Raw genomic sequence first — 12,058 nt, 5'->3', positions numbered from 1 at the left:
GTCTGTAGTCACATGACAGCATGAGCTTGTTTGTACCAGGTAATACATCAAAACTTGTGTCATTATTTGTAGAATGGACTGATCTGAGAAAAAAAATTCTGTCTGCTATTTTATGAATATTGGCTACTGTCCTAGGATTCCTGCACCAGCAACTAATGTTAATACAGCATATACAATGATGAAATATTTTCAAGATATGTTCCATTCTCAAGTCCAAGACTGGACATATGTCATTTATGATGAAACAACCTATTGCAAAGCACAGTTGAGGGACCACCTTGAGGTGGGAGTCATGCACTGTGCACTGAATTTCATGGGCAATATAGGCAGGAATGCAGGAAAGTGGGTTTGAAAACATTCTTGTGGAAGCCAGTGTCTCTGGTGCTTCAGTCATTAGCCATGCTCTAAGAGGGAAAGCATATAACCATGCCGTTAGAATCCACAACGTTATGAATGAAGCGATGAATTGCTTGAAATGGATGACAGCTGGCGGTTCCATGAACAACGGTGTTCTCCCAGAAGGTGAGAAGACACATATCTTGGAGAAAGGTCAATCGTACAGTGATGCATTTGAAGGATTTGAGAAGGCACAGAGAGGAAACAGAGTAGACGCACAGAATGCCCTGGCAGACTTAAGGAATAGCACCCAATCACCAGGTCATGGACACTTACGTTACCCCAGAAAAAAACTTCATAAGCATTTCTGTTCTGGGAAAATTATGTCATGGATTTCTCCCAACTACTAATGGATACTTAGTAGCCAAGAGAGATGATGACAAGTCCATGGAGCTAGAGACATTTGCAGAGATGATTCCACTGACTTCCAGTGTGGTCATGTGAACGATGCTAGACGGAGTTTAGTAAATGTATCAGAAACCAGACTTCTAGAGGAGGAGAAGCCAGCAATATATCGTGTCCTAGTTGTTTGTCAGCATACCCGACTGCCAAACCCTTCAGTGGTGGATGGCATGGCATGTCGGTTGATCAATCACTCAACAAGAATTGTGGGAAGCATCAGCATCTTTCCACAGAAGATAAGGCTCTGACCAAGTATTAACTGGCTGCAGGTTTTAAAGCAGCTGTAAGTGACCAACAAATGTGTGGAGTGCAGCCTTCAGCAACAGATCTCCACAAAGCAGCTATCACAAAGCGCATGGCTGCAGATGAAATGTCTGTCCAAGAATGACAAATCCTTTTAGCACTGAACCTGGAACAAGCCCAGACAACAGAAAGCCACTTGTGAACACCGTTGCCCCACCTGAAATTGCAGAAAGTTAGTGCATGATCAGAGAGAATGGCACAAGAAATGAAGCAGTTCATATCCAGGAGGTTGCAAAGGGGTGAGGCAGAGGTCTTTGATCCCATAAAAAGGCACAATCTCAAATCATTTTGTAATCTCAACAAAACAATCGGAAAAAAGAAGAAGCAGACAGCATAAACAATAACTGCTGATTGTCAGATCTTCAGCAAGCTGTCCATTATTGCCCAGTCCAGAGATGTTGCTATCCAAGGTTTGAAGTATGTCCCATTTCCCCTCTGCCGGAACATGAGGCAGATCACAAGGACAAGGAACATGTAGATTCACGCATGTTCTTACACGTTGCTGATGCAAAGCAAACACTCGGTGTGAACAGGGCGCTTCTGTGGAGCTTGGAATCAGATGTTGCATTGATGTGCCCAAGTTCTTGCTCTATTCTTGGGGCAGATGAATTCGATTTCAGAACCGGTGTTGGCCCAAAGAAGAGAGGCATTCCCATGCCCAGAGTAGCCGGGAATGGGCCCGTGTCTTATGCTGCCAAACATTCACGCTGTCAGTGGATGTGTGATGCTACTTCAGCTTTCAGAGGCAGGGGAAAAAAGAGATGACTGAAGACTGCAGCTGACCTCCAGAGAAGCGGACAGAGAAGGAATTTAGAGCTCCCTATCCCAAGCAGCAGGAGTGCAGGGGAAGAGGAGCTCCAGAAAGCCCCTCACACACCCAGATCCACAGAGCGACTTAGAAGTGACAACACCAGCAGTGCCATCCCTGCTTTTTAGATGCCTAGAAAAATAATTGGAACAAGGAGATTCCCAAAGCCTGAGTTGGGCACTTAGGCTCCCTCTTCAATGAAAGGGGAGAGACAGGTACCTAAGAACGGAATCCATAAAAGCCAGCAGGGAGCTGCCTGAGCTAGCCACTGGGAGACAGCGACGAGAGAGGCTCTGGCTTAGCCCTGCCTCATTTGGGGAGTTCAGCACCTATCTCTGCCTGAGATCCACTGCCAGGAACCCCCTCTCCTGGAGTCAGGTGACTTCAGTGCCCCAACCATTTCTTGTGAGATTGTGAGGTACCGGCCTTACACCCCGCAAAACACCCGAGGGCAGAGAGGGAAAGAGTTGGAGGCCTCCGGTGTAACCTTTAGCCCAGTGGTTAGAGTCATCACCTGTGGTGTGAGGGATCCTGTCCCAGTTTCACCCTCTGTCTGATGAGGAGAAGGCCTTTAAAGAAAGGTCTCCTACACTCCCTGTCTACTCCAGGGGTTAGGATACTCACATGGGCTGAGGGAGATGCGGGTACAAATTCCCCCTCTGCCCGTTAAAAGCGGGCTTGAACAGGTATCTCCTGCAACCCAGGTTAACGCCCTAACCTTGGGGTTACCACGATGGGGGGCTCCCTCACCCTTGCCTGTTGAAGCTGGTCCACTTCAGTTACGTATTAATCGGCCCAAAAGGGACAAAGAAACAAGAGCCCTCTGAAGGCTCGTGGTTTGGGTACTCCCCGTGGGATGTGCTAGTTTGAATTCCGTCTGCTTGCTGAGAAGGGATTTGAACTCTGATCTCTTACAACTCAAGTGAATGGCCTAAGTGCTGGGCTAGGAGCCCCTGCCTGTTTGAAATGGGGTTTCTCCGCGTTCGAAGGGAGAAAGTCAAATCAACATATGGTTACTGACAATATCCCCCGGTATGAAGAGGAATGACATTAAAATGATCAGGGGGAGCTTGCGGTAGTTGTCGGTTTGCAGTTTGCCCGTGTGCCTTGGTCGCTATCAATTTTTAATTCGGCTAGTGCCATTAGGCTAGTTAAACAACAACTGAGATCTGTCTGTTCATGTATGGCGGGGAAATAGAACCCACTAGAGAACAGAGCTACAAGAGTGTAGAGCATTTAAGAGCAGTTACAGCATAAAGAGCTCCAGATGGGAGGAGTTAAGTGCAGCTGCTTTCTTTTCCGTGGCTCCAGTCAATCAGGGTTACTGTAAAATTGTGATTAATTAATCAAACAGCACGGTGCTTTCCTGGCATCTTTAGTCTCTAGCAATTCCACTGGGGGTGTAGTCGCGGGGACGGTCTGTTTGGAGAGAGTGTTGCTTTCTGCTCAGATTCGATGCTATATCCAGAGCTTTTGGAAAGCCGTGCAAAATACAGAGAGAGAGATTCTGGAACTGTGAGCAAATGATACTATTAGAGGCAGTGCGGCCTAGGGAGTTTTGCTGGGGTAAAGTGGGGCCATATTCTTTTTGCAGCAATACGGTGCTCCAGAGAAAGCACTTATGGGGATGCAGAGCATTTACGCTAGCTTGCAAAGCACCGTGGAGCAGGCTGCAGGGTTTGTTTTTTTTATAAATGCCAACGTTGGAGGCAGCTTGATTGTGGTGCGTCTCAAACCCACAGACGGATGGCAATAGCTTGAGCTGCGGGCTCTCGGCGTAAGCTCTCTTTACACAGCTCTGACAATGTAGCTCAGTTCTGATCTGCCGCCACCCCCGCTTTCCCACCTCTCTCTGCTAACACACTCCAGCCCTGACTTTAACCCTTGTCCCTACTTTCCCATGCAGCTCTGCGGAGGCACCTTCATCCTGACCCACAGCCCGTCCCCTGCTATGCCAATCCGGGGACCCAGTGTGGTGGTTTTGTGGGAGGTATCAAGCTGGGACTCATCAAAGACGATTCAACTCAATCTTACTTACAGGACCTAAACGGAATGACGCCAGTGAAAGCCATGTCAGTTACAGTCTGGTTCCCCTGGTCCTAAGGCTAGTAGTGTCTTTACCACATGATCACCGACAGATGCAGGATATAGGAGGACACCAGTGGACCATGCTGCATATGACAGTATCTGCAGCTTGGCCCCCAGTGGTCTGCACAGGGCATGCAAGCTGCAGACAGGGAGGTGGCTATTTTTTATCTCTAGGGTCAGGCAGTGCCACCTATCGACACCTCCACAAGGCTCCCTGAAAGGAACTCCTCTTCCTCCCTGGCCCTTTGAGATCCTTTGGGCCAAATGCTCCCTCCTGGCAGGGGAGGGGAGCATGAAAGGAGGAGTCGCTGGCTCTCTGACCCCAAGGAAGCCCCCCAGGAGTCCTCCACGGCTCTGCAGAGGGGGACGGGGCAAAGCAGGGGATGGCAGCTCTTTAGAAGCAACCTGCCCTTGCGCCCCATAGGGATTCCTGGCCCAGGTCAATACGGATTCCAGCGGCAGCGAACCAAGTTCTCCTCACTGTGATGAGACTGCGCAGGAGGGGTGTTGGGATACCCTGGGAGCAGGGGTTGGGAGGGAGTCCCGAGGACTCGGGTCTGACGATGGGGGGCAGTTATTGGGAGCGCTACGAGCAGCTGACACCTTTCCCCTGCAGTAAGAACAGCGCGGGTCCAAACTCTGCAGCTCTGGCTCCTACTCGGGAATCATCCACACAGGGGACATTCCAGCCCTTGATCTCACTGTTCCTGACCCCAGCCCCCAACAGCTGGAGCCTGTGTCATCATGACTTCCCCATGACATTTCATCCTTGCCCTGGCTGTACAGTGATAACAGACTGGAAACAGGCATCACCTTCCACCCTGCCAGTAGCTACATGTCTGTGGCGAGTGTAATGTATAATGCTTCTTGCTTATCCGCTCAAATCCAGTCCCCGTTGGTAGCAACCTGAGAAATGGCTAGGAGGCTTATGTGAAATGAGCTCAAGGTCCCAGTCCACGTTTCTTCCCCATCACAACTGTACTGCCTGAGCCTCATGTGAGCACAGCACAGACGCTAAGTGTGGAATGGGACCACTGACTCCTAGAACTGACTGGTCCGATTTTTGGCAATATAGTTATCTGATCTCATTACGAATGGCCATTTCGTTTGAAGCTCCCTGACAATTTAGTCCAGTTTAGTCCAGAGTAAAGATTCTGTCTGGGATTTCCAGAAGGAGCCCAATGGGAAAGAATTTCCTTGGGATTTGGGTGCCCAACTCCCTTAGGTGCCTTCGAAAATCCAAGTGCCTGTTAGTTAGGACGCAAGAGCTATATGGCATTAGTGGAATGGGAGTGGAGTTCAACTGGGATGCACAGATTTTGTTTCCACCTTGGATTTTTCCTAATTGGGGTCACGCCGAAGTCACTCCGGTGAAAAGCTCAGTGTAAGAACCTCTGCAGAATAGGGTGGAGTAGAAAAGAGCTCCAAAGAGTCACACAGAGGACGGGGGAGCCGTCTAGGCAGCCACATGATGCAGCAGGGGAGCTAGCTCACGGACGGAGGTCACTCACTCTGCCTAATACAAACAGATTCTCAAATTATGCCGCATGGACCTGATGGGTCACAGCAGCATCCCTTCAGGCGGGCAGCGCAGTGAGGCCTTTGGGAACCTGAGCAGAACAAGGATGGAGGAGCTGGCTGTCTAGGAGCGATTCTTTTCCCCTCGGGAGTGGTTTGTGAACTGAAAGTAATGGTTGAGGATCCCCCCAGCCCCAGCAAACCCTGGCTTAGCAAGGCTGCAAGCAATGAGTGAGAGAAAGAAAACTCTGGCTTTGGACAAAGGCAGGGAGGAAAAGACCTGCTGGGTTTTTAGCTGAGATATGCCTGAGCCATGGACCTCAGATCTAGACTTCCCCAAAGTTCGGGGCTTCCCTCTGGGACCCACCTCACCTAGAAGTCAATGGACCGGTTGATTTCCTTCTCCCTCCAGCTGGTAATAACAAACCTTTCTCTCTGTCTCTCCCTTGTCCAGGCCCTGGAGCCGTGCATGACAGCAGTAATGCAGCTTCCAGAGCGCTGGCCTGCCTCTGGCTATCGGGCACCCTCCTCGCTCACTTCCTCATCAAGTTTTGATAAGAAAGCAAAGGGTCCTCGGAGGCAACACCTGGCTTCTCCCACACCACAGACTTTACTCTCTATACTGCGGGGGCAACAACCAGTTTTACCACTTGAACGTACTGCCGGGGGGGATGGGAGAGGGGAAGGGGGGAAAGGGTTCCGACCGCCTGTTGGGGGATAAGTCATGGGCGTTTCCCAAAGCGAATCAGTTTCTTCTACCCCGGCCCCGCCCTCAACCCTATTTATAAACTTATCCTAACGTTAAGCGTGTCCCGGCCGAACCTGTTCAAATTGCCCCCGGAGACGTGTCTTGGTTTGAGGGACGACACACAGCGGAAGTCAAAATGAGTCAAAGTGTCCTATTATCTCTGTCTCTCTTTAGCAAAAGGATTGTTCTTTCTACATGTTACACTGTACATACCTGTTCATGTTGATAAGTGTCCTATTACACTTGGGCTTCACCTGGCATCCATCTGGAGGGATGTTTTAATAAATCCACCCCCTGCTCCCCCGCCAGCACCTGGGCTCTTGGCAACAACTGCAGTAAGTGGCGGCTGTGAATGGGCCATAGTGATAGTGCATTTGAACACTGACAAAGGATTTGAGATCCCTTGGAGTGCAGAAAGGGAAAAGCTAGGGGACACTGTTCTCCCCTCTTGCTAAAACTGATGGCTGAGTGGCTAATACAAACAGATAAATAGACAAAATGGTGAGTCATCCATCTCCTCATCCATCAAAGTAATCACGGAGCCATTCTATCCATCCATCTATCCTATTCACCCATCCATCTAATTAGCTATCCATCTGGCTTTCTAGCTCACCATCTCTTTACTGTATTTATCAATTTATCAATGTAATTATCTGTGCTTCTATCCAAATCTCTCCTTCTCTGCTCTTCATCCATCCATCAGCGTAATCATCTCTATTGAGTCACCTATTTATCTAGCCAACTTTCTATCCTGCTCCCTCCATCCATTTAGTTTTCTTTCTATTTTGTCTGTTCATCTACCTGTTACAGCGGAGGATATTGAGAAATTTCACAATATTACATTTATATGTGCGGTAGAACAGAACTACTGGCCATAAAGCTGAGCAATATTTGGCCATTTGGACACGTCTCTGACAATTCAAAGCACGATAATGCAGTAGCAATCCTTCACTTAGCTCCCCCCTCCAAAAGAAAAAATAGTCAGAGATCTGTTTTCTCCTACCTCCCCAAAATATATACTCTCTTTTTTAAAGTAAGCAACACCCCTCACTCCACCCCAATGCTGTTCATGATCTTTTGCGTTTAAAAACCAATGTTTTATATCTGCTAACAGGTGCTTGTACTGCTGTTTTCCAGTGGGGATGCATCCAGTTTTCTTTAAGAAAAGTCCTAATTATCCATTAGTTATGGCAATTCCAAACAAGATGTTCACTATCCATCCTGGGAGAGCCAGACGCAATCTGGCTATCACCTGACCGGCACTGCTATGCTCACTCCCTTTCCCAGCCCCGATCCTCATTTGCTCTGTTAGGAATCCATCCAGTCAGAAGCTGACGGAGGCCAATTATTTTGCTAGTGTGTTGACATCACTCTTGTATTTGTTTGGGAACCTCTTATGAGCAGAGGGTACTTGAATAACTGACTTAATTTCCAAGCACTTGATTAACTCAGCACTGAAAACAGATGGGAAAGAGGAAGGGAAGAGAAAAAATAACCACCACCCTCCCACAAACCTACAGTCCTGTTTCTCAGCTGCTTCTGTAGGAGCGTTTTAAAGAGGGAATTTCAGGCAGCTGTTTCCAAAATGGAGCAGCAGCCTCAGATCGTTTATTTTTTAGACTGTGGATGTTTACTTTGAAAGTTCCGATTGATTCTTCCCCAAGTTCCTTGGTTCGGTTTAGGCCTTATTCGAATGAGACATGGCACCTTCTTGGAAGCCTAATGGCAGTAAGGGAGGAATCTGCATTGCTTAAATGTCTTTGAATGTACTTTTTTTTTTTTTTAATTAAAAATACTACTAGCTTTCTGGGTCACTGCTGAGGCCTAACAGGGCTAGAGGACTGCAGCATTCCCAGACCAAATTGCGGCCTGCATGACAGTCATTTCAATCAACGCCCCAGACCGGATTGGGCTGCACAGCATGACCTGGATCAGTACAGCGAATCAAGTGGCTCTTACAAAGACCTGCCAAGTAGAAACCTCTTTGCTTTTTCTGATCCCATGAGACACAGACACTATTTCCCAGGTAGGAAGTAAAAGGACACCTTGATTCGTTTGGTTATTTTTGTTGTTGCTGATTGTTTTGTTTTTTTTTCTTTTACGACTGTGGCCATCTGACTGCCTGCAGGCACTCCCAATGGTGCCAGGCGTGGTGGTCTGAATGCAGTAAGCAAAAACAGCAGTAAGGAAGTATACGACCTACCATACTGAGCTGCCAACAGCCACGTGCTGAGGACGCAAAGATGAACTTGTGGAGAGGGAGTTACCTGTGCTGGTTTCCGGTAGGATCTAGGTGCTTTAGTCAGAAGGTCAAGGATGTGCCTCATCAGATCTGTCAATAAATATAAAACATGAATGATTTTTAAAAAGTCTGAAAAAAACGTATACAAGACAAAACAGTTGTGCGGTATATTCCCAAAATGGAGGGGGATATTCTTTTGAGTTAATGCGTGTGAGTTCTTGAATGTATACGCTTGCTTTCCCATTCATTTTTCCTTCCATGAGGGAAGGTTTGAGTTTGAAGAGCAACGCGTCTGGATTTTGCCATCACCCCTTCTGTTTTACGGCTCTGAAAAAAAATCTAACAGTGCCCTCCCACTCTTTCATCTGGATAAAAAAACATCATGAAGCTGTTGAACGTTGATTTAATCTGTGCAAGAAGCCTCCTGCAACAGGTCCACGTGGAACCTCGTTCATTGTTAAAAACATACAAAAGGTATATTATTATTTTAAACCCCACATATACATGCTGGCTCCATTGGGGTATTAGGTGGAATGCTGGTAAAGAACTAAAACAACCGACGTTCACATTTATATCTAGTTCAACCACAAGTCGTAGGGCTAGCAGCTGGGATCACTGGGTGTAATCGAAGCCCTGTGTCACGCAGGAGGATAGATTAGATGGTCATAACAGACCCTTAAAATCTATCAATTGGTACTGAAAAATGTTGTCGGTGTATGAATACCAAAAATTGCAGCAGATGCCTTTAACTGTCAGAGCAGGGCATCAAACAGAGAGTTTTAAGTGCTTAATCGTGCCGTAACTCTGTTGAGGCTGAGGGAGGAGAGCTGCTGGAGAAGTGGTCTCTCAGAGGGGTCAACTAGTGTAGCTACTCCTACACAGATGCCTCTTCCCTTCCTGCCCGCTATCATCATCATCAGAGAGACAATAAGTCAACAAGCCACACACATGCACGCTGCCTTTAAGAAGAGAGAGGTACAGGTGGAATCTAGTGGAAGGAATAAAAGACCCGAAACAAAACAACATTTCAAAGCCCATTGGGGCATCCATGTCTTTCATGACTTCCAAGGTCATGTGAACTGAAGTGTTGGTGGTAAATGTTAAGTGCCTGATACATGGTTGTTTGCAAGTCTGTTTTTCCCCGGTGTTCAGGAGAAATGCCACAAATGTAAGAGTTGGGTCTCCATGTTCTGTTGCTGTGGTAGCATTCTCTTGGGCAAGGGCAGAAAAAACATTTTCACTTCAGCATCTAAAGTGCCCTGCAAATTTAACTCAAGCTTTGGCAAAATTTCCACACTCCCAATGCAGCAAGCAAGCTCTAAGCTCTCAACTCTGTATCCCAGATGCCGCATCTCTTTGCACAAGTTTCATGTGAGGAAGACATTACGAGCTAGGTGTGTAGCAAGTCAGAGCACAGGAAGTCGTAGAAAGGTCCTGTTTCAGGGCGTATTACATTGACTTAAAATAAATCTAATAAACCATGCAATAGAAAAACACACATACACACACACGTACGTAATTGCTGCAGATGATTCACCTGGAAAACTTCTAAGATGTTTACACCCCGGGAGGTCCCAAGTGGAGCTGCATGAAAAATACCAAGTGACGCTTGACAAGGAGTGATATTTTTTCCCCCCATCAAAGGGAAAAGCAACAACAACAAAAACCAACGATTTTCCTGAATGTGACTCCAGGTTTCTTATCTCTGGAAACCAGAGAAAAATAAACAGCAGGCCACAAGGTGAAGCTGAAAAAAAAATTAATTTGGGGCAAACAATGTGATTTTCCTCTCCTCTTCATTCCCCACCGACAGCAAGAGGGTTTAGTTTTTGCACAGCCCTAGTTTTGAAAACCTTCAAGTGCAATTTCCTTCCTCCCCCCCCCAAGACAGGAACGTTTAAGTAGCCACAGGACGCCTTTATAAGAGGTGGGTGGCAGATCAGAGCAAAGAGTTTCCAAATAACGTTAAGATGGAAAAAAATCCTATTTAAAAGGAAACAGAGTCCATTCTTCCCTTACAGAAGAAAAACAAAACAAAATATTACAGGTAAAAGTTGTGCCAAAAAATAGACAACCAACATACATTGACCTTTCAGTCGTCAACGCTTTGGAACAGAGGCCAAGTGATATTCAACCAATGCATGTTGCCCTTCAGATAGTCAATACTTTGGTACTAAGGCCAAATTTAATCAATGTACGTTGTCCTTCAGATATTGAACATGCTGGCTCAAAGGCCAAGTGAAATGGAGTTGATCAGACTTTTCTGGAAGATGGCAACCACACGCCCAGATCTCTGCACTACTATAAAGGGATCCTTTAGGCTCTCCAAGACCCACGGCTTCAAGACCGAATTCTTCCTGCAACCATGGGTGGTTAGCATCAAGAAAGGGAAAACCTCTAACCTAGTCCCCTCCGATCCACATGGTTAGTTCTTTTTGGCAGAGGAAACTAAAAAGAATGGCTAGCAGGGAACTTTTTTTTTTTTTTTAAGCATTCAAGTTTCTTGTGACACGTGAAGTGCAGTTGTGAGGACCATGTTGGGTGTATGAAACCGTTAACTGTCCAGTTTAGAGTCCTTCTCTTTGCTAGGTTTAAAAAATTCTATGACTTATCAATGGTGCAGTTCTTCTAGCTGTGTCAAAGGCTATGGTTGTGCACATTTTACTCACAATTATCCTAAAAAAACAACAAAAAACAAAAATAAGTAATTTTCTGTATTCAAACGCTTTAAAGAAAAACCAACCAACCAACCATCACATTGTTACAAAAAAAAGCAAACTTTATTTTTCCCTGTCCGCCTTCTAGGGTTACTTTCATTTGATTATTATTTCTTAAAGCAATGAAGTCAAGTCTTGATTTTCCGTCAATAATTGTATTAAAAAGGGTGAATATACTACCTGAATTTTGTGCATGTTACATTGTGGTTGTAACCTTTTCTAATTCAGAACGAATAAGAGATGGTTGTGATTGTGCAGTGTATCAATAAAGTTTGAAGAAATTTGTACCGGGGGGGAGGGGTTATTTGGGACTCCATCCACACAGCGCTACTGTATTGGACTCCACGGGGGGGTTCTAGTAATGGAGAGGTCCCCGCCACTGGTGAAATTCAACCTGGCCTTAATTTGGAAAAGCGTCCCTATTTGGCAAAACACTTAAGCACGTGCTTAGGTTGAAGTCAATTGGACTTCAGCACATGCTTGAGATTAATGGGAGCTTTGTGCATCGAACCAGCACAAGGCCTAGGCGTGCTCCTTAAGCCATACATAGCCATTGTATTGGTCCCGTCTGCACGCGGGTTCATTTCACCTGGTATTCATAGCAGCACCGGTACTTAAGGCTCTTGTGACTGGCACTCTAAGCTTCCCTCTCCCCTCCACCTTCAGCCTCTGTCCTGATCCCTCTTCCATTCTGCTTGCACCCTGTCAGGCCTGGGCACTGGGGCAGCCATGAGTTCCAATGGTGACCACACCTCGCAGAGCCAGATGAGATTGGTATCTCTGGGATCTAAATAAACTGACCCGGCAGCCAGAGAGGTGAAGAGGCACCGTATACA

At 46.6% G+C, this 12,058-nt stretch overlaps 1 protein-coding gene across 6 annotated transcripts in view; it reads left to right on the top strand.

Moving 5' to 3' along the window:
* Positions 1–11,509, top strand: part of LOC125625366 (opioid-binding protein/cell adhesion molecule homolog) — a 743,521-nt gene extending 732,012 nt beyond the window's left edge. For all 6 annotated transcript variants that reach the window (XM_048827330.2, XM_048827329.2, XM_048827332.2 and 3 more), the window contains one exon: positions 5,970–11,509. In XM_048827330.2, the coding sequence (XP_048683287.1) occupies positions 5,970–6,070 (101 nt within the window). In that variant the 3' untranslated portion in view covers positions 6,071–11,509. The remainder of the gene's footprint in view (positions 1–5,969) is intronic.
* Positions 11,510–12,058: the final 549 nt, after the last annotated feature.

This window comes from Caretta caretta, chromosome 22, assembly GCF_965140235.1.
Source record: "Caretta caretta isolate rCarCar2 chromosome 22, rCarCar1.hap1, whole genome shotgun sequence".
NCBI lineage: Eukaryota > Metazoa > Chordata > Testudines > Cheloniidae > Caretta > Caretta caretta.
Note: the sequence above shows the minus strand (reverse complement) of the source record. Positions and strands in the feature narration are given on the sequence as shown.